At 38.5% G+C, this 25,018-nt stretch overlaps 2 protein-coding genes across 2 annotated transcripts; both read left to right on the forward strand.

Moving 5' to 3' along the window:
* The first annotated feature begins 855 nt into the window (after nucleotides 1–855).
* On the forward strand, nucleotides 856–8,039 carry cpa4 (carboxypeptidase A4). The gene is made up of 11 exons (XM_029523024.1): nucleotides 856–920; nucleotides 2,728–2,809; nucleotides 3,426–3,560; nucleotides 3,697–3,795; nucleotides 4,426–4,527; nucleotides 4,800–4,901; nucleotides 5,309–5,419; nucleotides 5,651–5,741; nucleotides 6,384–6,583; nucleotides 6,864–6,948; nucleotides 7,852–8,039. The coding sequence occupies exons 1-11, from the start codon at nucleotides 856–858 to the stop codon at nucleotides 8,037–8,039; spliced, it is 1,260 nt and encodes a 419-aa protein (XP_029378884.1).
* Nucleotides 8,040–9,064: 1,025 nt separating this feature from the next.
* Nucleotides 9,065–24,781, forward strand: smc1b (structural maintenance of chromosomes 1B). The gene is made up of 25 exons (XM_029522595.1): nucleotides 9,065–9,173; nucleotides 9,647–9,835; nucleotides 10,863–10,975; nucleotides 11,461–11,664; nucleotides 13,253–13,491; nucleotides 13,698–13,956; nucleotides 14,574–14,714; nucleotides 14,866–14,948; nucleotides 15,759–15,966; nucleotides 16,247–16,432; nucleotides 17,309–17,500; nucleotides 17,854–18,000; nucleotides 18,127–18,248; nucleotides 18,420–18,552; nucleotides 18,953–19,059; nucleotides 19,384–19,525; nucleotides 19,775–19,920; nucleotides 21,109–21,260; nucleotides 21,770–21,870; nucleotides 21,990–22,146; nucleotides 22,386–22,540; nucleotides 23,221–23,372; nucleotides 24,027–24,096; nucleotides 24,424–24,534; nucleotides 24,627–24,781. The coding sequence occupies exons 1-25, from the start codon at nucleotides 9,065–9,067 to the stop codon at nucleotides 24,741–24,743; spliced, it is 3,735 nt and encodes a 1,244-aa protein (XP_029378455.1). The 3' UTR covers nucleotides 24,744–24,781.
* The last annotated feature ends 237 nt before the right edge of the window (nucleotides 24,782–25,018 follow it).

Genomic DNA, 25,018 nt, shown 5'->3' on the forward strand with positions numbered 1-25,018 from the left:
AATGACCCAGAGTCTGGTTACTCCCCTGCAACACTCCTTATGGGGAGACAGCTGTGTATTACTATAACTCAGCTTACAGCATGAGGCAGGAATGCAGAAACAAGCTTAGGAGAATCAACAGCAACACTACAACCTGCATCATGGAGCCTGCCTACCACCACAATAGTTGGGCCTAACTGTCCTGCTTCACTGATAGGAAACGCAAAGGGGGTGTCCGTCAGCAGGCACACCTGTGCACATCCACAACTCAAAGTGCCACCTGATAAAACTGTCACGACTGCAGAGCTGTGTATCAGTGGTGCATAAGCTCAGCCAAACATGACCTCTGACACAAACAAACACAACCATGTAATTCACCATATGTGACAACCTCAGGAAAAGTGGGACACCTTCCTGAGTGAGAAACTGGTGTTAAGACAACAGAGAAATAGGGAAAAAAGGTGTATCTCAAAATGATGGGAAAAAAAATAATGAAATAAAAACTGGCATTGATTAATGTGTGTTCATAAATGCTATGTTGTAAGACATTCTGGTTGATAAAAACTGTTAAAACTGACCGTTAAAAGTATTCCACCTCAGATGTCTTCTCAAGGTAACTACATTTCAGCTGTTCAGGGTTGTGCTATGGACTATGTTGCACAGTAAATGTTTCAGTAAACGCCATCACTTGGTGTGTTTGTGTCTTTATCATTACACAGTGTACATATAACAAAACCCATCTTCAGCATTTTTCCTTTTCAGACAGCTGTGTCACTATCAGCTGAGTTGGATAACTGCTGCATGGGAATGGTCCACCTGTCTGCTGATGGTATAAAGAGAGCAGAGGAGCATGAGTGGGTCTCACTTATAGCCAAGATGAGAGGCCTCTGGGTGGTGTTGGTGCTTGTGGCTGTGGCTTATGCCGAGAGGGTTTTTATCGGGTGAGTTTATTTTCAGGATGAAACATTAGAACATTTGACATTTTCAGTTTGCCAGAGGTTTCGGTCTATAGAATCTTTGTTTGTGATTTATTAACCTCTTCCTGCAGTCCCCCTCTGGTTGGGACGCCGGCGTCCCAAACTAATAAACATCTGAAAGGCGCGCTTCATGCAGCGACAGTAGGCGGGGTTTAGGGAAAATTTCACAGCTGTCGTCTTTAACACACTTTCAGCTGCATGCACGAGAATTCTGACGTTTCTGGGTGCTCCGGTTTAATCATAGTTACTGAAAATGTGTCGGACAACAAGCGACATCACGTCAACCACAAAGGGAGAGTAAACATATGTGTACTGTCTTTACCCCGTTTCTTTCACCTCCTAAAAATCGTTTACTGTCAACGAAACAACACCAAAGTGCAGAAATAGAGTTTATTTCCCAGGAAAGGTTTCAACAAGCCTGCTCATCAAAAACAAAAAAAGTCGCACGTGAAATACGAACATTCTTCGATCAAACACCGACTAAAAAACTGAATAAAACCACAAGCTTGGCCTCATTTTAAAGCCGAAAATGTGCCCAACAATAATCCGCAGTTCAATTTTATCCATCGTGTCCGGTTAATCGGACATTTTGTCTTTTTTCCCCTCTGGGCTAACGCAAATTTAAAGGTCCGTCGGACTGCACATCTATTACGCGCAGGCAGCGTCTTCTGTGACGCACCCGGTGATGTCCCGGATGTCCCTTTAATGAGCTGCTGCAAATGTTGTACAGTAAGGACGAAAAAGGCGGCGATGTTGACGACGGCCGTCTGCAGCCAGCTGGTCCCTTTGTTTACTCCCCGCTCCGTGTCAACACGTAAACAATGGACATTTCGACTAAAAGTGTGTTTTTACTGCCCCAAGTTTTAATGTAATTATGAAACTTATAATAAAAGACAGTACAGTAAATTTCATAACTTCATTTTTCGAAGGTCTTTGTTAATTTCAGCCATCCCTGATAGTCGTGTGTTTACGTCTGGAGTCATAAAGCTTCAAAATAACAACATAAAACAGGCAAAAATAGGTCAAATTCGTGTTTGGATAGGTTTTGGACACCATATATTCAGCCCTATAAATGCAATTTTCAAATGAAATTTTACTTTTGTAATTGGTGTTCCTAAAAGCAGTCATGTCTGTGATTGGCCCCAAAAAGTTATCATTTAAAAAAAATGTGTATATCAGTGAAATCTTGCAGTGTGAATTTAGTCAAAATGGACTATTTTGGATAGGTTTGGCACACTGGAGATTGCCAAGGAGCACTGTTTGGTAAAAACTCTATAGTTCCTCAGTAGTTTTACCTATCAACCTAAAATTTGGTACACTTGCGGACAGGGAGTGTGTGAACCATATATGTAAAATTCAAACTATGTCGCTACACAGTGAAACTCGTGAATGTATTTAGAATCATAAAGTACATTTTCATTTTCAGACTCCATTAACTCTGACTGCTGATTAACTTGAAGATGCAATTATTTTAAGGCGGATTCCCTCATTAGACAATGTTTTCCACATCTCAAATAGCAACTGGCATTAATAGGTAGAATGTGACCCGACTTTGTGTTCACAGAAAGATTAACCATGATTATAGTCTTATTGAAGAAAGCAGAGTGGGAGTCATCAGTTCTGTACCATTAACTGCTGATTCATTGGTACTGTATGTAATGAAATTACTCTTGCCTCTGATACAGTGTGAAAAACATTCAATAAATAATCTAAAATTACATGACTAATAATCTAAATAAAGATGTTCAATACTGGAACCGATTTCTTTCAGAGATCAGGTCATCAGGGTCAATGTGCAGTCTGAGGAGGAGATCCAACTCCTGCAGGCTCTGGAGACCCAACAGGAGTGGGAGGTCTACAAGAACACACACAGACATACATACACACACACAAAGAAAGTATAAACACCTACACTTGAGTTTTATACTGCTGCTTGTGCTAAACAGTTTTCTCATGAACCTCAGAGAAGTGCAGGAGGCAAAACCAAGTTCATCTTGAAATAATCCAGTTGGGAGTTGATGTGGGTTGGGGCTTAACAGGGTCAAAGTGGTGTCAGGAATTTAGGAGCTATCAGAGGCCTTACCAGTGTTTTGTGCTTCAAATTAGGCATGAACCTACACTTAGTTTGTCCAGAGAGGTTAGTTTAAAGTTTTGCTTCTTGGAAAAAAAGGGAAACAGATTTTAAAGCAAACAAATGTCATAAATAAACATACAATAGATTTTAGAGTACATTTAAATAAATATTTTCTTATGAAGCTCTAAAAACTTCTGTGTGATCCCAGACTGGATTTTGGAGATTTGGAGACCTGTGATGAATGGTGCAGTGGGATTTTCCAGTTTATATATATATTTATTATCCATTTAAACATGGAGTGGTACCGTCATGTTTCACCTGATCTGTGCACTTAGGTCCAGTACTTTCTTGGTTTTGCAGTTCAGTCTGACGCTTCATTGTCTCTCTGATCCCAGCTGGATTTTTGGCTCCACCCAGTCTCCACTGAGCTTCCTGTTGACATCCATGTACCCCGCTCCAGCTTGAACTCTGTAAAGGAGTACCTCCATGCCCACAATATCCACTTCACGATCATGATCGACAACCTTCAGGTTGGTCACTCTCAGAGAGCAATCATTTATTGCTACTGCCCTTCTGTTTGACTGTCCCTCATAGTCTCCTCTTTGCTTTGGGGGGATTCTGAGATCGAATGATAACAACACTGAATATTAAAAATCTACTGTTCAGGAGGTTCTCAATGCAGAGAAAACTGAGATGGATGAGAACCTGATGAAGGAACGAAGCATCAGGAGCTTCAACTTTGGAGCCTATCATCCCCTGGAGACAGTAGGCTATTTCAACACAAGCATACGCCTTACTGCTGACACTGCGGGTTAGAACATACTCAAGGCCAAAACCCAACGTTTAATGAAAGCAACTACAAAGACCTTTTATTTGGCCTTCTGAAAGTGTCATTTAACAACTGCAGATGGATCCAGCACACCATTCCAGATGCACAACTGAGGACCAAAATCAGTGCATTTACTTTTTTAAGTTCCATGGTGCCAAGTATTTGCAGAGAATAATACAATCTGAATATAACTGAACACTAATTTAGGATCTTATCCACTGAGTTACTCGAGAAAACAGGGTGAGACGATATGTGTCCTTCAATATTACTGCATAGTAAGCTGTTACACAATCCATGGCTAATATTACAAAGAGTCAGAGACATAGAAAGACATATAACGATAAAGAAAGCTAAAGAGTTCAGATTACCAAATAGCACCATGTCACAGTTTATAAATCTGTAGTACTACCAATATAACATTATAATAATTCATAACACACCTTGTACAGGTGATACAGTATATTCACCTTTAAAACAGTTTTTCAACCAGGATTATTACCCTAAGATGCTTTCTAATAGTGTAAAGAGCTCAAAGATAATTTGCCCATTAACTATCTCCTGTACAGATCTACAGCTGGATGGACACCCTTGTGGCTCAGAACCCTAAACTGGTCACCAAGCAGGAAATCGGGAGGTCCTATGAGAACAGGCCCATGTATGTGCTGAAGGTAGGACAGCAATACCTCAAAATATGTGTTTGTAGTCTCCATCCATCTGTGCTCACAGGACTGAGACACAATGAAGGTGTAAATCAGTTTCAGTGTCGGGGCTCAACATCATCCATGTACCTCAACTAGTATTTACTATTAACAAGTTTAACTCTTCAGATGCAGATAAGATGCCATGTTATATCACACTGAGAGGTTAATGTCCAAGATGCCATTTTTTTATGGCAGCATCAAAATAAATTTGTTTTTAATAAGATTGTCTATGGCTTTAGTTCAGCACTGGAGGCAACAAACGGCCTGCAATCTGGATTGACACAGGAATCCACTCCAGGGAGTGGGTGTCTCAGGCTACTGGCGTGTGGACAGCCAACAAGGTACGACAATTGGCAAGGTTATGTTTACATTGAATTAATATGGGCAGGAACCATCAGAAAAAAATGAATGAATCTTTTGAGTAATTATAGAGATTTCTCTAGTTCCAGTTTCTTTTTGTATTTTTTCATTATAAATTGATAATCTTTGTAATTTTTGTTGTTTTAATTAAGAAGAAATTAACAGATGGTGGAAAAAAAATCAGCATCTACTCCAAAAATATGTTGTATGTTAATGGACCTGCTAATGCATCTACATGCAACTACATTTTTTAGATGATTGTCTCTGTGCTTTTCATTTCCTGTTTGATTTTCCTGTTTGGCATTAAATGCTATCATGGGTTGTTAAAGTACAAAAGATTTAACAAATCGTTTTCTGTTTTTGAGAATTATTGTGTGTTCTTCCTTAGATTGCCACTGATTACGGAAGAGATGCTTCCCTGACTTCCCTTCTGAACACCATGGACATTTACATGCTGATCCTTGCCAACCCTGATGGTTACGCTTACACCCACACCAACGTATGTCACCGTCATGACTCAGTAGGACAATGACATCACCATTTTTGTTCTACCATGACAAATTATTTATGTGTTGTAAATGTAATATTTTAAGAGATTATTTTGGAACATGTAGGAGTAGAATGAACTTCAATTTCACATGAGCAGGATTTGGACTAATGGTTTATATAACACACTTGCTCATAAAAAGCCACATAGGATACACACTAACTGAAGCTGTCTGTTTTACAGGACCGGATGTGGCGCAAGACTCGCTCCAGGATCCCAGGCTCTGTGTGCCGTGGAGTTGATCCCAACAGGAACTGGGACGCTGGCTTTGGAGGTCAGTACAGATGAGACAGTCAAAGGATCTCTGTAAATACACATTTATAGGCAACTAAGTGGTGCTTTTTGTCTTTCTGTCTGCTTCAGCACAAAAACAGTTGTAGAACACAGTTATTAGAATTATCATTAGCAATAATAATAATAATAATAATAAATAGTTTTCTTAGGTGAACAGAGAGGATCAGTTTATAGTTTGTGACCATTTATCTTTCGCATGCATAGATACAGAAAATACCTGCCATGTTCATCATCCTCACATCAGCGCTTAATATTAACACAAATGTTGATCTTTGTTTGGGCAAAAATAAAACATGAATCCATATAAGAAAGTGCATTGTAAGAACACATGAAAAGTTATTTCTAAGAACTAATTACAAATTTCTGTGGTAAATAGTTAATACATTTGTTCATTAATTAATGTTGTCTAATCATTTTGTTATGAATTCAACACAGCATATTGACACTTATTCAGTGGGCACTTGATTAGGTACAATATGGGTTTTTTCTACTAAGAGAATAGGGTCATAGTTAATGGTGATTTTATCCTCAACAACTTTATATTGAGAAGTGTGGCCTATAAATCCTTCTGCTCTCTGTTATCTGTCTCATCTCCTCGTGACGTGTTTCCAATACTTACCAGGTCCTGGAGCCAGCAGGAATCCTTGCTCTGATTCCTACCACGGCCCATCGGCTCATTCAGAGATCGAAGTAAAGAATGTGGTGAACCTGATCAGAAGCCACGGCAACTTCAAGTCATTCATTTCCGTCCACGCCTACTCCCAGCTGCTCATGTACCCCTATGGCTATACCTGCAATAAAGTACCTCATCAGCCTGAACTGGTAAGAAACACATGGTCAATCAGAGAGGCTATTTAAAGTAGATGATGAAGAAAGTCTTTAAAATGTTTGTAATTCCCTCCACATTTGTGATCATGGCCTTTCGTAAGATTGTAATCTGCAAAAGCCTCTCTATTTATTTATTTTTTTTTGTGTGTGAAGATGTGAACTGGGTTTTCTTCAAGTAAAAACTTAAAACACTGAAGCCTTTTTTCTTACTGTTCCAGTATTATCTGTGCACTTTGCTTAACTTCAGTATTATGTCCTTATCTGCTCTCTGTAGGACTCTGTCGGTAGAGCTGCAGTGCAGAAACTCACTTCTCTCTACGGTACCAGATACAAAGTTGGAAGCATCTGTAAAATCATCTGTAAGTCATCAGTGCTCATAACCCTTTAATCTGAACTCCACAGTTACAAACATTACATTTCAGCGGACATGGTGAACTGCTGAAATCAGAATAAATATTCACTGCTGGGAAGCACCAGAGTATATGTACATATTTGCTTAAGAACTGCACTTGTTTTAACGTCCTTATTTTTACATTTTATGGCCCTTTTGACTTTTTCAGCACCATACCAATATTGTACCAAAATACGAGTTAATTTTGTACTTTTAGCCAATTAATTTACAGTCAACAATTATGTAATTCGCAGATTTTACACATAAATGAACAGCTTATAAAATATGTTGCATTCCTATACTAAGCATACAGAATCTAAAAATATTGTATCATAATATACTTTATGAGTAATTTTGGTGCTTTAAGTACATTCTTCTGATTATGTTTGTTAAATGTTTGAAATATTATATTGTGGTAAATGTTGTTGGTAGTTTCTTTTGCAAATGTTGACCAACTGTAAGAAAAAAATATTTAAAATACCTAACAGTACAAAGTAGATGAAACTGAAATTGCAGTTATATATTTAACACTTTAAGTAGGTTTTGCTGATGACAGCATTTTTACCGAGGTAAAAGTATTTTATTTGCAATGGAGTATTTAAAAAAAATAATTTTTAGCTGTTATTTTTAGTTGAGTAATAAATCTGAACTCTTCCACTGAAATGTATGATAGTAATATCGACCCAATTCATTATTGAGACAAAACTTAAAAAAAAAAAAACACAATGGCAAACACCTTAAGCTGAGTCTGAAACAGAAAAAAAAATCTAATCAGAAATAGTCATATTGCTATTCTCAACACTGCTTTGTTGCACCGCTGCCGCTTAAACTGCTATTATTGACATCACGTCTCTGTGCTGCTTCTTGTCAGATCAAGCCAGTGGCGGCAGCATTGACTGGTCCTATAATCTTGGTATAAAGTACTCCTTTGCCTTCGAGCTGAGGGATACCGGTCGCTATGGTTTCATCCTGCCAGCCAATCAGATCATCCCCACCGCCTCTGAGACCTGGCTGGCCCTGAAGCACATCATGGAATACGTCCGTGACCATCCTTATTGATGGCCATGACCAAAGGTGGAGGACCTGATCCATAAGTGACCTAGCTTGTAATTTCACTCATCATACTGTGCTGATTTATTATGCCTGACTTCAATATTACCAATAAAGTAACAATTGATTCCTTTCTGGGGTCCTTTTTGCCTTCTTTCAAATTTATTTATTTATTTTACGTGTATGCATGTATTGTGGGCACCTGGATCTGTTTTATTTATTTTCTAGAAATTTGATCCAATTTGTCACTTGGTTGTTCATTTGTTCAATATATTTAAACAGACAGTATTCTGTGGAAAATGTTAAAATTAGTTTGTTACATATTTCCATTGACAAATGTATATAAATCTGTGCAAATACACAGCCTCCGTGTCCAGCCTGTTCCTTCATACATCATACTTTTTTGTCACACCTCTGAATAACAGAATTAACAGGTAAACACAATTTTAGTTAATAAGGGAATCATTCATCAAATCATTAATCATTAATACATTTAGACTGAACAATCTGAAACATTGTTAGTATCTTTTCACCATGAAATAATGGTGGAAAGCCATCTTACTGTCCTCTTCATTAAAAAAGACAATTTTCTAATAAAAGTTTTTCATGAGTTAATGGATTAATTTGCATAATGTAGATGTTCTGTTTTGTTTTTTTTTACAATTTCCATCCCAGTTTGTTTGAACACTGATTTGTTATAATCAAACTTTAGAGACGAAAAAACAAAAGAAATATTTGACAAATGAAAGTGGAAACCCGCAGAGAAGTTTCAATATTTTTTTAGATAGAAGAAACAATGTAGAGCCAACAGCTAAAAGTAAAACTGAGAAAATAATGCACCAATTTAAAAAGACTGGCTGTCGGCCTTTGTGTGTTTGTCTTGTAAAATACAGGAAGAATTGAGGTTAAACGTCTCACGTGGGGTCCAAACTTCATGTTCCCGCTTCTTTTAAATCCTGCACGGCTGACCGTCGGCTAGTCTGCTGCGGCTACAGCTAAACTGCTAGCTTCATCCCCCTTAAAAAGACATTAAAATGGGATACCTGAGACAGATTGATGTCGAAAACTTCAAGTCGTGGCGAGGGAAGCAGGTTATCGGTCCTTTCATGCGGTTTAACTGTATAATTGGCCCAAATGGCTCAGGTAAGGGATCCTTTTTCAGCTTGCACATCTGTTTAGCCAGCTAACTCCAGCTGCTAGCAGTCTAGAATGTAGTTATAAGCTGTGAATTCTGTGTTAAAACTGTGAATCATTGCTTCATATTGATGGCTGTAACTGATCCGTCTCTTTTTAAGTTAAAAATATATTTATTTATGTATTTATTTCTATCTCACGCTCCTGCTAATTTTTGAAAGTGGATTTAGTAACCGAACTGAACAGTTTGGAGAAGCGCTGGCGTGGTGAGCCCGACCGGCACTGTGCTCCATTTGGGCCGACCGAAAGGAGCACAATTTCCCTTTTAAAAATGTCTTATTCGAGTTCAATGATAAGGAATTTATTTTGTCTTTTTTTTTTACTGCCTTTATTCTCTCTGATGGTATATCACTGAACTGCACTATAAGACTTCAATGGTTTATTCAGATGAGCCATACATTTAATAAGTCCAATCAAACCAGGCAAGTCCAACGTGATGGACGCCCTCAGCTTTGCCCTGGGGGAGCGGGCTGCCACCCTCAGGGTGAAGCATCTCAGAGACCTGCTACATGGAGCCCACATCGGGCGACCTGTGTCGGACACCGCCCGAGTCGCCCTGCGGTACCGCGACGACAAAGAGCAGGAAACAATCTTCTGTCGGACCATCAGGGGTGAGTTGATCTCTGCTCCTATCCGCTATTGGCTGTCCTAAAAGTCGCCAGAAGAACGTCTTCCTACAATTTGCACCATTTATTCAGTTCATTTTATTCACATGCAGTGTTTTCCCCAGGATTGCAGCCTTGGGGGTGGGGGGAGTACAAAAAACCCAAAAAAGGAATCGGAATCATAATATATTTTAATGGCAGCGACTGGTGTTGCCATCATCGTCCTGTGAGCGTTTAAAAAACGCAGATATTTTGCTTTTCTGTGAAAATTTTCGACACACGCTGGCGGGAGTCTGCTCACCTGTGTGCGCGCATCGAGGCGGAACTCCGCGTGCGTGTTACAGAGTGCAGAGACAGAAATGACATTCTGTCGCGTAAATAAAATAAATACCATATTACTATGTTGTTTAAGAAAAGCGCAAGGTAGCTATATACATGTTCTATAGGAAAGTTAAATTATATTAAATTAAATTAAATATTAAATTATATTACATTAACTTGACCTTCTAGGGGGGGCGGGAGGTGCCCCCCTAATATAATGGTAGGTGAAACACTGACATATTTGTTGTTGTTTTTGTCAAACTGCGTAATGTTAACATTTTTGTAATTAATGTATCTTGATGCCACAATGCATTTGCATTAAAGTGTATAGCTTTATATAATCATCGTGGACTAACCCTAACCCTAACCCTGGCCAGAGACACTTATATTAGACGGGCAGAGCCGAGAATAAACAATAAACAAGTTCATTTAATTCAGAGCTGAGACCAGCAGAGAGCTGGATGTCCAGCCTGCACAATGTGTTTCAGGCTAAAGAGAATCAGACCATGGGCTGAGAATGAGCCAGGTGCACACAAATACACACACACGCTGCTTCAGTGATTCCAAAAACAAGAGAGAGTACGAAAAGAAGTATTTCTGTCTTTCGCTTCCCGAGTTTCAGCAATGCACTACTGTTGTCTCATTTCTCGTAATAAATGTATCAGTCAGTTTATGGTCATATCTTTGAACAATAACTTATTATATGTTTCAGGTGACTCCTCTGAGTATCACATAAATGGCGCACATGTCAATCTTTCCAAATACATGGTGGAGCTGGAGAGGATTGGCATTGTGACCAAAGCCCAGAACTGCCTGGTGTTCCAGGTAAGCACTGCTCGTGTGGACACACATAATTGAAGGCTGCTGTAAAAATATTAATAACTGTATGAAACTAAACTAAATACTGTATGAAAATATAGTCTTCTACATCACTGTAAAATAAAATGAGTATCAAATTATGTCTTCATATTAGAATTCTAAATGTTGAAAATTGCTGTACACTAATAAACTCATAAAATGGCCTTATATTTGCTGATAACCACATTGCTGAATGTAATAAGTAATTTATTATACTTGTATTTACTGCTTATAATTGGAAAATAGGGGGACATATTTAAAGTTTCGCCAGGGAGATCTACTAACGCAAATTAAACAGGGGCATAGGAAACATAAAAAATGAAAGTGAAAATAAAGGAAAGAATGCTGAATATCAGTACATTCACAAATAGAAAAAATTATCAAAACAGAGACAATAGCTGTTTGCACTTGGGCCTTCCAAAAGGAAGTCTGTTAATTATACTCTTCACTAGGGGGCAGTGGAGTCCATAGCTTTGAAGGATCCAAAAGAGAGGACCAAGATGTTTGAACTCATTAGTCAGTCAAAAGAGTATGCTGCAGAGTATGAGCAGAAGAAAGAAGCCCTGCTTAAGGCCAAAGAGGATACACAGTTTCACTTCAACAACAAGAAATCCGCCACTGTTGAGAAAAAGCATGTGACCCAGGAAAAAATGGAGGTAAGGTGGCACGACCCATCTGTCCCCTATCTTTATCCTTTGGAAGGGGGTACCTAGAAGTATTCAAGAAATGCCTCCAAGGTGCACTGAGACGCATCACGAGTATTATGAACTGGAGTTATAAGGTGTTTCATACACCCTCGCCCAGGCGACCCAGCCAAGCAGATTGAATGGCCTTCTTCTTGGTTTAGGGGGATTATTCTTTCTGTGTGGAGTTTGCATGTTCTCCCCGTGTCTGTGTGGGTTTCCTCTGAGTACTCTGGTTTCCTCCCACCCTCCAAAGACATGCATGTATAGGTTAACTGGTGATTCTAAATTGTCCGTAGGTCTGAGTGCGAGCATGAGTGGTTGTTTGTCTCTGTCCTTGTGTTGGCGACTGGCGACTGGCGACCTGTCCATGGTGTACCCCGCCCCTTGCCTAGAGCGTTGGCTGGCTCTTGATTAACTCCTGAATATGGGATGTGATCATATCCAGAAGTGTTTAGGTGGAATTCTTAATTTTGATGATTTCAATATCTGGATACTTCATCACATACTTAAGTCTGAGAAGCAGGCCCATATTATACTTGGTAAAAATGTGACAGTGTCATGTCGTGTGAATTTCTTTGGCTAGTGTTACTGGCGAATTACAGCTGTAATGTTCACAGGGAGCAAATTGTTTATACTCTGCACTTCGTCAGTTTGAGAAATGAATACTGAAACAACACATATGAATTTAGGCTCATGCTAACTTTCTAGTGATATATTCGTGAGCGATCTGGCTTTGAGGGCCGGCTTTGGATAGGGAGCCAATGATCTTATTTTTTTCCCAGCTCTTTTTTCTGTTAAACACAGCACAGACCCACTGAGCTGGTGGGAGAGGAAGGGTTCAGTCTGCCCATAGACACATACTCTGTGCCATCACATATGCATGATGAGATCTGTCCCCTCAGGGAGAAGCTTCTCCAAAACTGTGCAGATAATAATAACAGAAAAAAGAAACAAGATCAACCAACCAAGCTGTTTCATTCTACATATTTTAATTTATATTCTCTTGTGTGCATCTTTAAACTTGGCCATGTTTGAATGTAAATAGTTGAACGTTTATGAATGATATACATTGATTGAGAGATTGGACCTTTTTTATACTTGAGTTGGATTTTTGGGTTTTTGTACTTGACAATTTATTTTTTGTAGCATTGTGCTCCAATTTCAGTTTGTAAAATATATAGATGAAGCCATATGAGTAATAAACATTTGATGAATTAAACTAACAAAAAAATCTAAGGAGCTTCTTGGGAACCAAAGAGTCAGCTCACTAAAAAGAGCCAGAATTCCCATCACCATCTAGTTCTTTGTAGAACACAGATATCCAATACTGCCACTGCCACATTAAACAGATCATTAAAATCTTCTGCCTCTGTTGTGCCTCCTTCCAGGCCTATACACTATGATGTATCCAATTATCCATTTTTATAGACAAAAGAGAGAGGGACAGTGAAATGTCGTCAATGAATGATGTATGTGTGCTAACAGGAATAGCATTATGGACTGTTTAGTTTCTCTTCAGCATTATTGACTACCCACTCTCAACACCTCATTTTTCCAGGCCCAGAGGTACCAGGCTCTTGTGGATGAGCTCCATGAAAACTGCCTGCAACTGAGCCTGGCCGAGCTCTACAACAATGAGAGGGGCATCAAGGCTCAGACCATAAACCTGAGGGAGAAGCAACAGGCTGTAGCTGTAAAGAACAATAAAGTCGTGAATTCTGAGCAGATGGTCAAAACCCACAAGAAGAAACATGGACGCCTCACTAGAGAACAGCAGCAGATTGAGAAAGAGATCTGGTGTGTTAGTGTGTGTGGGAGAGCTTTTTAAGAATGGCTTTGTGCCAGTTAAGTATAATTTTAGGAGATGCTCTCCATTAAAAAAGTATTTCATTTTGACCTTTCTCTGGGGATTTAAATGACAGGCTATTTAACCTTAAACAAACTGACATTTAAGTAATAATCTTACGTTTACTAGAACTAATGTAGCCTTTTGTGCCACCCAGTGCTCAGGAGCACAGCTTGTCCCAATCTCGCTCCCAATTCATCAAAGCAAAGGTGAACATGTCCCACCATCTGAAGAAGGCTGAGGAGATCCGTGATACTCTGAAAAAGAGTCAGAAGCTGCTGAATAGTAAGAAGCAGGAGCTCTCAGAGGGTCAGCAGGAACTTGCTGAACTGAAAAGGACTTGGAATAATTATGAGAAGGAGGTCCAGCAACAGATAAGCTCCCGTGGAGAGGACATTGAGCTGCAGGAGGATCAGGTGCGTCAGTGTTTGTGAGTGTTGAATTAAGACAGTGCTTGCGGTGCAATGCCTGGGGGGCGGGGGTGGGGTGGTGGTGTGTTTGTAATTGCACCTCAACTACAGTAGATGACAGTGGTGCTCTGTCAGTGCGCAGGGAGTATTAGTTAGGTTTTGTAGGTTGCTGATCAATTTGAATTTATTATTATTTATTGATTTAATTTATGTAATTTTGCTTTTCAGTTTTAGTCAGTCAAAAAATGTTAAGGTTAAATAAGGGTTGTTTTTTTTTTTTTTTTTTTTTTTCAGGCAAATTTATGCACTCTAAATCTTTTCTTTTACAGACTAAACATTGTTAATATAGTTACTTGTTGTAAGTATCTTTTTTCCTTTTTTGTTTTCTTTAATGTTAATAATGCAATGTTATGCAGAGGTGTACTTAAAACAATTTTATAGACAAATGGTGCATCACACCGTATAATCTCAGTGTCTGCAAAAAGTTTTGCTTTAATAGGATTTATATCGCATACATTTATTTATTTATGTGCATCATAGAAAAATATTTTCAATAGTACTTTATTTGATCACTGAAAAATTGGTTGTAGCATCTTATGTTTTTGCTTGTATTTCTGCCATAGTTAAAGCAATACAAGGAGCTAAAGGAGCTGGCCCGAAAGGAGGGGGCTGCTTTTGCCCAGCAGGCAGAGAAATTAAACTGGGAGGTGAAAGCGGACTATGAAAAGTTGGCTTTTGACCAGCGCAGAAAGAAGGAAGTGGAGGTACTGTTCTACTGACACAACACGTCTTTTTAGGTTCAAGAATATCCACAGTTCAAGCAGCTGTTGAGAAAAAAATATAAATCTTTACCTGCTGCATCTGTGATGAATATATCCTTAATTAAGTCACACATTAAAAATTCATCTTTCCTAGGTCAATATCCGGAATACCTGGACTCAGCAGGACGATTTGACACGTAGAGCAAACAAGCTGGAAGAGTACACTGAAACCTGCAAGTATGTTATGTGCACCACATGCCTAGTATGATGTAATGTCAGGTTGTAAAACGCAATGGAAATAATAGGTTAAAATAAGCAGTGACTAACAATGTTATTTTTTTCAGTAATGGTTGATCTAAGTAATAACTTGCTTAGAATGGAACACCAGACAGTTCTGAGCTTTGGTCACAGTGCCAACCTTCTCCAGCTCCACCATTGTTACAATGAGGCAGATTACTATAATGCAGCTTCTTGAACTGTTGTCACCACCAACTCTTACATAAAGTGATGATAATTGGCTGAGTAAAATTTCATGGTAAGCCAATCAGAGGCAGAGGAGGGTGGGTGTTCAAGCACAAACCACACACACAAATGACTGGCACTCATGCACTAATGATTCATTGAGACAATTCAAAGGTAGCAATGTTTATTATTGATAATTTATTTGATTACTTTTTATTAAAAAATATATAATATTAAATTTTTATTTCAAATAATTGAATAAACGTTAAATTAAAAGTAAAGTTAAAAGTGATTTTTTTTTTACATTTTATTATTTTTTTTATACTGGTACATAAAAAAATTGCAACGTGAAGTGAAGTTTATAATGCCTAACTCAATTACTATCTCAGCTACCTTTGAGTAAGTAAATGGTACTATAAGTATAGTACCAACTATAACTAATTACTATTTTTAAGCTACATGCTGAACATTGCAAATCAAACGATCGATAGATAGCCTTTATTGTCATTGTATCAAACATATAAATGCTTTGACAGAGTGTAAAATCACAGAAGGAAACTAAAATGGAAACACTTTATGTCTCAGTTCATCTCTGCTGGAGTACCACCAGCAAGAGGAGAGTTTAAATGCAGAGCTGCAGCGGGGCCGTCAGCGTACTGAGGAGGTGAACCAGGAGCTGGGTCAGGTGCTGGAGGAACTGGGGAACGCCCACCTGTACACTCAGGACAGCAGCCGCAAGCTGCAGCGCAAAGAGCTTCTTGAGAAGCTCCGTAGATTCTACCCCGAATCTGTGGTAAAAGATAGGAATGAACAGTTTAAATTAGTAATGTGACTTCCTACTAATAGTAAATACCTTTGCAGCTGATATTATATTACTCAATTAGATTTTATTACTGCTAAATAAATTGAGGGTAAGGTGAGGGTTTTTTTTTTTTCTTCTTCCTCTTCTTCTTTTCTTTTTCTCTCAGCATCATTTTTGTGAGTCACCCGGTTGTTTGTCAGTATTATGCAGTAGTTTCTAAATTTAATGTGTGGAAATTACTCATAGACACTTTTTTCAAATTTTGTCCTAGTATGGTCGACTGTTTGACTTGTGCAGTCCCATCCATAAGAAGTATCAGCTGGCTGTCACCAAGGTGTTTGGCCACTACATGAATGCCATTGTTGTGACCATGGAAAAAGTGGCCCGTGACTGTATCTGTTTCATAAAGGAGGAACGACTTGAACCTGAAACCTTCTTGCCCATTGATTACTTGGATGTAAGTTGAAACTGTTGGAGGGTTGAACATGGAAAACATCAACAAATAATAATTTTATCATTTTAATTTGAATTATCTGTCAATTAGAGACATACCAATCCACTTTTTTCAAGTTCCAGTCCAATTCCAATGAATTGAATTTGGATATCTGCCCACACAAATACTGATTCCGGAGCTTTTTTTTTCCCTTGAATTTGATTATTTATCAAAATTTGATGTTGTTGCTGGTAGTATGTGCAATTTCCACAAGGCTGTAGTAAACCATCAAGCACTTCTTGTTAAAAGAGCAAAAAATATACAGAACTGCATTTAATGCATGACATTTTATTGTATTCCAAAGCAAAGCTTTTACTATTAATGTTGAATTGCAATGTGTGTCCAACCTAACAAAGTCCTTGCACAGTTAAGACAGATCACTGGTAAACATGTCTGAACAATGGATCGTGTTTGATGGCAACAGCCACCTCCTTCTCTCCTGGCATGTGTATCCATGACTTCACTCAGTTTTTGAGCAATGTTTGTTGAATTGCTATTCTTGTGCGTTTTAATAAGCTGCTATCTTTTTTATCCTGTTATTGTAATACACACAGACTGACAAAAAAACAAAAACAAAAAACACTGCTCAACTTGAACAATTGCAGTTGGGGCTGCACTATTAATAATTAATTAATTAATCAGATAATGAGCTTGTGGTACAGCATTTTAGCTATGGGCTTATAATTGTATTATTATATTTTTAGAATTCATAGAAACACAGGTACATGGATCAGTAATATCATTCCAATATCCTATGAGCGGATTAGTATTGGCACCTAATATCAATATTTGATTGGATTGGTCTACTGTCAATGATAACCTTCACTGCTGTGCTCCCAGGTGTGTCCTCTGAATGAGCGACTTCGGCAAGTGCCTGGTGCCAAAATGTTGGTGGATGTTGTCCAAATTAACAGTGCTACAGCGACTAGCCAGCTGAGAAAAGTCGTTCAGTTTGTCTGTGGCAACACTTTGGTGTGTGAGACAATGAAACACGCTCAGAGTTTGGCCTTTAATGGAGAGGAACGCCTCACGGTAAGCTGGACATTGAAGCTTTAACATTTTTTTAAGCATCTTTTGCAGTTTCCTTTCATCATATTTACAATATCCTACAATATTTATTGAATAATATTGATCACCACACTTTAAATTTCTAATGTTATATACACCACCAGTCAAAAGTTTGGAGACACTTTCTCATTCAAATTAATAAGAAAGTGTCTCCAAACTTTTGACTGGTAGTGCACATTTACATTAAAAGTCTTTTTTATTCAAAGAAATTAAAAATCTTAATAAACAGTTATAAAAGCCAACTTTAACTGTCTAAGTATTAATATGTTTATACTTTATTTAGCATGCCATAATCAGTGATCAAGTGTTGTCTGTAGACTGTGTCCCTGGACGGGACAATGTTTGCAAAGTCAGGTGTGATCTCTGGAGGCTCCAATAACTTGCGCAGCAAAGCTCGCTGCTGGGATGAGAAGGAGATGGCCTTGCTGATGGAACGCAAAAACCGGCTAACAGCTGAGCTACGTGTGAGTCAATACGTGTCCTGAGCAACCTTAACAAGTTTTTTTATTTATTTATTTATTTTTTATTTCCTCTTGCATGTACAAACACAAGAGTTTGTTCCCAATCAACTGGTGTTTTTTCCATAACAGGATCTGATGAGGCTGAAGCGGAAGGAGTCAGACCTGAAACTGATCACTGCTCAGGCTCAGGGAGCTCAGATCCGCCTCAAATATTCCAAAACTGAGCTGGAAAATATTCAGAAAAAAATCATCCCCAAATGCCAGGCGGTATTTACACAAAACAAAGTGTTTAATTTGAGTTTAACTGTTTGTGCTTATCTAAACCAGAGCCAGAGATGCTTCCCTTTTACTATTAAGCTCACAAACATTTGAATAACACTGGAGAAGATACAGATGCACGGTACTTACTGTGTCTTGTCCTGTCTGGCTGTTTTTCAGGAGATTTCTCGTATGGAGAGTGAATTAGCAAACCTGGTTTCTCAGATTCAGATGCAGCAGGAAAGCGTGAATGCTAAGGAAGCAGAGATGAAGAAGTTTAGAGACCAGATCGATCAGGTACTGTCTGGGGAGCTTTCACATCTGTTTACATATGTTGGTTTGAACTCCAATTTATTTTTGCAACAATTTTGAAGAATTTTTTTAAAAACTGACATAAAAAAGAATTACTGTAATTCAAGAAAACATAATTGAGAAACTTTAACTAAAACCATTCCTCAACACAGTGGTTTAAGTTCACGGTTTTTAGCCAGAACCAGAACCACAAGGTGTAAAAAAAGGCATTCATTAAGCTACTATATCTGTTATCATCACAATGTTTTTCAACTGAAATAACAGTATCTCACTGGTCTCCTGCTTTTTAAGCTGATTGAAAATCTTACTTCCCAAATCCTTCAGCAGCTTTTGTCTTGTCATTGTTTTTAGTGTATGTACCTAACCTAATGGTCTGCATATTTAGATTGAGGACTTGGTGTTTTCTGACTTCTGTGCTGGAATTGGTATCGTTACCATCCGAGAGTATGAGCATGAAAAGCTGAAACAGCAGACAGAGATCGACCGGAAACGGTATGACAACCACAGAGCAATACTTTCTGTCACCTGTGTGCTAAAGTTAACCAAGTCTATGATAAATTTGTATTGATAAAAATCTCAGTGATACAGATTTGCATGGCCTGTTCTCTGGTATTTGTATGATTTTATAAAGAATTGGAATAGTAATTTTATGTTATTTTCCAGCTAAAACTAACATAAACTTCATTTCTGACATCATATTACTGTTCATACATACAGTGCATACTGACTTGTGTTTTACAGTTACAGTGTTTTCCTCCTATCTCAGAAAATTCTCATGTATTTTGCAGCATTTTGATCATTCATCTCCCATTTCAGGCTGGAGTTTGAGAGTCAGTGTACTCGCCTGAATGCACAGCTCGACTATGAACGAGACCAATTGGAGCAGCAGCAGCAAAAAATCTACAAATTGGAGGACACCATCAACAAAGAGGAGAAAACTGTTGCAGAGCAGCGGCAGGTGATCATCCCAGGCTTAGTTTTTATGAACACAAGCTTATTTCTTTTATACTAGCGCTTGTAACTTGGCATGGATAGAATACTATGCAGAATGAAATGTTTAGTTTCCAAGGACCACAATAAAAATTAATACCCACATGGAATATTACTCCCCTTCCAAATCTGTAATAAAGGGATTTATAAGGGTTTGCAGGACACTCTCTGGCTGATATCAAACATTTGGCCTCTGCATGTTTCCATTCCCTGGCAGGATGAACAGAAACTGCTGGTGGCAGTGGAGGAAGCCCAGAACAAGCTGCTGGAGCTGAAGAGCCAGCTGCTCTCCAAGAAGAGCGATGTGGCCGCTGCCAAAGCCGAATTGGATCAGAAAGTCCAGAGCCTTAGAGAGATCAACAAGTAAGACGACAAACTAACATGGCTAGTGGTGTTCTACTCTACCTCTGTTATTAGCAATACTACAACTGCTGTAGATTATACTTTTGCTAGTCCTTTAGAATTTTATCAACAAGTTGACACTAATTATCAGGCATTAGTGTGTGCACTCACTATTACTATCAGAAGAGTTTGCTATGGGTTAGCCTTCAAGCAAGGAAGGCAGTGCTAATGCTGATAAAGAGAGTTAAGTAAGGAGTCTCAGCTCCTCACTTAACTCTCCTCTCTGTCCTTTTTTAGATAGGTTGTATCAAATAAACTTCAAACTCTATTGTTGTATGTACTAGGAACCAGTTCAAACACTACAATGAATTCCTTTTTCTGTAGTACTCATCAATTGAGACATGATCAAAAGGAGAAATGGAGCAACAATTAAAAACTGTAGAGGGAAAAGAATATATTAAAGACAGAGAAGAGTGCAAACGATAATTTCTGTGTTGGTTCCTGGTATATTACAATACCCTGAGTGTGTGAGAGATCAGAATGGCAGAGACACATTCACATGACAAACCTGACTATCATAATAATAAATATGAAAATAAATAGTGTTAAATAATGCATGGGAAGTGCTGTGTGGCTGCATAATCATAAAGTCAGAAACATTTGGCTTTGACTGCCTTGGGACAAAGCTGTTCCTGACTCAAGTCTAGTCCTTGATTTTGGACATCTGCAGCATCTGCCGCGGGACAACAGTTTGCACAGTGAGTGACCAGGCTGAGAGCAGTCCAGTGATATTTAAGGGGCTTTAGAGTAAAATCTAAAAGTTGGCGATATATCCTCTAATGAGGGAAGAGGACAGCTGACAATTTTTTGCGCTCTTTTAATCACTCAAGCAAATACAACAAGCGACAAAAGCATTCAGAAAACAATTAAAACAAAACATAGAAAGATAAATTATGTTAAATCTAAGATGATTTAAATTTCTGCAAATTTTCTTGCCCTTAGATATCTATGAATACAGTACTTTCCTGAGTTGTAACAGACCATTGTTGGGGGAAAAAAATAAATAAAAAAGAATTTATATATTTATGAACATATATAAAATATTCAGCTTTTTTTAAACGTTCCCTCACTTTTCTCTGATATCCTGTAACAGAACAAAAGAACCAAAGTTCTCTATAAATATATTTTTTCTTCTTCACTTTGTCTCAGTGAGGTGGTGAAGTTTCAGCGGGAGGTGATGATCACAGAGACAGCTTTAGAGCAGAAACGACATGACAAACACAGATTACTGATGGCCTGCAAGATCCAGGGTCTGCCTATCACTCTGCTGTCAGGGAGTCTGGATGACATCAGTGAGGTAGGCAGACAGTTTCCTTGTCTCAATTACGGTAAATCATAATTCCAACCAGTCCAAAATGTACTTAATCCAGTGTTTATCAATTATTTTCTGTTACCCCCCCCCCCCAGGAAGAAGAAAATACCCACTCTCTCTGCCGCGACTATAAATAGTGTCATTTGTCTGTAAAATTGTAAAATGTACACCTCTGTATAACATTGTATTCTTATTATCATTACAGAAAACAAAAAAAGAAAAAAGAAAGGAATATAGATCGCACTTTATTCTAGTACGGCAAATGAAGCATGTTCCACGGGATTACACATGCCCCACCAGCATCGCACTGGCGCCCCCCCAAGAAGCACTGACTTAATCAGACTCTTAATCAAGACACTGGAAATCCTCACATTAGACTCTGAACACATTGAAGTCTGAGATACCTTACTGAGCTTTGGGAAGCAAAAAAGGGAATGAAAGGATTTGAAAAACTTTTGGTCTCGTTGTTCCCTGATGACTTTTTGTTGTGGCTTCTCCAGCTGGACACAGAATCTGAGAGCATGTCAACAACCATGGATATCTTTGAAAGAGAGGCACAGCTAGTCATTGATTACTCTGAGCTGACGGAAGAGCTTAGGGTGAGACATTAAGCATCACTATTATCCGTATTTTCTCTCAGTGCTGTTTTCACATAAGACCCACATGTATCAAAAACAGTCGTGCAGCCCAAGTATGCACTGAATATTTTTGTTTATAGAGTCTGGAGGCAGATGAGGAGGTGGAGGCTTACCTTGAGAAGCTGAAAGAGTCGGTGTCCTCCATAGAACAAGTTCTGCATCACACATCTGCCCCCAACCTGAAAGCTCTGGAAAAAATGAGGGAGGTGACTGATAAATTGCAGGGATTGACAGAAGGTATTTCATATATGCATATATGTATAATTTGAAAACAGATTACTTGAAAGGTGGAATAGGCCTGCTATAATCTCTGCAACAATGTTTTGCCAGTCAAAACCACTGAATGGATATATTTACACTTTTATTCCCACACGGGATTTCTAACTGTTCTTTGATGCAGTAATAATATTAATATGTACAACCACAATATTAGTAGCTGAACTGGTGATTGAGCCTGTTTCCTCCCCCTCACTTAGCTTTTGATGTCAGCACCAAATTAACCAGGAAGTGCAGTCAGGAGTTCGAGCAAATAAAAGCCCAGCGCTTCCAACTCTTCAGTCAGTGCTTTGAGCATGTGTCTGTTATAATTGATCGAATCTATAAAAGGATTTGCAGGAACAGCAGCGCTCAGGTGAGGAAACAAAATTTTACCTGGCTTTTATTGCATTTATCTGCATTCTTAATCTCAACATACTCACAGGTTTTTATTTGTATTATTCCAACTGTGGCCAGTATGACCTCAAAACAGTTACAAAGTTAAATTCTATGTGATATTAAAAAAATCTTTAAATATAATGGGTTAATCTAGGGCTGGGTGAAATCTTTTTTCACAAATGTATGATCTATGATGATTGTTGCCTTCTTAAAAACAGAATACATTTTACATTTACTGTGATTATTTATTTATGTGGTTATTTATTTTCCCTTCTGGAATTTGTTCTGAATAATCTCTTTGTGTCAAAAGTTCCTATTTCGTATTTGACATTTTCTCACAAATTGTGAGTCCCCATACAAGATAGTGACCCCAACTGCAAAGACTTCTTTGTCACTGCACTTATTCAAGTAACATTGAGTTATGACAAGTACAGAGCATTCTGAACTACGGGAGCCCAAGGGGAACATCAGTGGCAGAAGTTAAACAGAAGATCTAATTTTCAATCCAAACTAGAAATGAGAACAAATTGATTTCAATTCATCTGCCAGCACTGACCTCGTCCTACAGGTAGCCTCCATTGAGAAGGACAAAGGGTGTTAAACGACAAGTTTCTGTAACAGGCATAAAAATAAAATAAGCGTCTGTCTGCACCCCAGGCCATTCTGAGTGCAGATAATCCAGATGAGCCGTACCTTGGAGGCATCAGCTACAACTGTGTGGCGCCAGGGAAACGCTTCATGTCCATGGACAATCTGTCTGGCGGAGAAAAGGCTGTTGCTGCTTTGGCCCTGTTGTTTGCCATTCACAGGTAATACCCTGAACCAAACTGGATTACATTAAATTACAACACAGTACAGGGTAATAGACAAAACCAGATAATGAGTAAACATAACTAGTCTACTGACAAATTAACTTGCTACCATCCTGTTTCCTGAAATCATTTAACAAAATGAAGGTTTGCTCACAAATTGTGAGCTGGACAGCTGGAAAACTACCCCCGGCAGAAGGCTATAACAAAACAAAGGGAATGGCTCCACAGCTGTTGACACACTATGCAATGCCTTTCAGACAGTTAAATTATTTCTTGGGGAAAAAAATAACAATTGGCTTGGGGTACTTAGCTTGTAATGAGGATGGGTTTTTAAACTGATGAATGGACCAATAAAATAAAAGCTTTGCAATATGGAGAGGCTTTTCATCTTCTGTTTTACATCATCAACTTTATGCAAAAGAATTTCATCTAAAGAGACTGACAATGCCCCTGAGACACATCCATGGCTGCTGATCGTTTCTTATCATCTTTTGTGCTTAACTGATTGGTCTTTTTCAAATTTAAGACTTCTTTTGACCGATCTCACTGAGTTTTCTTCTGAAACATTTGGCCTACTTTATTTAATAATGCATTATTTGTCTGAGTGTGTCTGTCCTGTTTGACACACTGATGTTGCTGTTTTTCTCTCAGCTACAGACCTGCTCCCTTCTTTGTCTTGGATGAAGTGGATGCAGCCTTGGACAACACTAACATTGGCAAGGTACGTTTCCAGCTGCATCTGACCATTCCTTAACCTACTCAGCATCAAACAGCAGCAAGAAACAGTCAGTGAGTAGCTAATCAACAAAGTTCGGAAGTTTCCCACTGGAGTTCGTGGAGACCAAACAGCATTTAATAAGGGCCACAGATTACCCAGGTGACCTGAAGCACAACTTCAAATCAAATGGACTTCTAAATAAATAACATTTAAAGAAATGACCTCATGATATACAAAAGTTTGGACACACTCTCTAATTCAAATAAACAGGAATGTGTCCAAACTTTTGACTGGTAGTGTACCTTCTGCCGTTGTTTTATTTGCATCCAGGTGACCAGTTTCATCAGGGAAGAATCAAGAAAGAACATGCAGATCATTGTCATCTCCCTAAAGGAGGAGTTTTTCTCCAAGGCAGACGCTTTGCAGGGAGTCTACTCAGATGTAATAAATGTTTCTGAAATGTTTAGGAATATATTTGATTTATTTATTGAAAGACAATACAGTAATGACACACTTATTAACTGTTCTTGCAGCTTGATGAGCAGATGCTCAGCAGCATTCTCACCTTGGACCTGCGACCCTACCCACTGGAAGAGAACAGTGGGGGAAAGCCCAATGGGGAGGACGGAGTGAAAAAAAAACAGGACTAGCCAGGCGTTATCTGCATGAAGGCCGCATGTGTGTTTTTCTTTCTTTGTTTTCATTTTGAGTATGAGTAAAAGCATAGTTAAATCTGTTATTAATATAAGGCTGTTTCCTGTATTGGTTTTTGGCTAAATTGATTCTTGTATTTCACTGAATTGATTCCACATTCAGTTTAAACTACAGGCTGTGTGGTGTTTATTTTGGTTGAACGAAAATTTAATTTTAATGTTAAAGGTCCTGGTTTGGCACAGTGGAAGGATCATTCTAGAGAATTAAAGAT

The sequence above is a fragment of the Echeneis naucrates genome, chromosome 16 (assembly GCF_900963305.1).
Source record: "Echeneis naucrates chromosome 16, fEcheNa1.1, whole genome shotgun sequence".
NCBI classification, from domain to species: Eukaryota; Metazoa; Chordata; class Actinopteri; order Carangiformes; family Echeneidae; genus Echeneis; species Echeneis naucrates.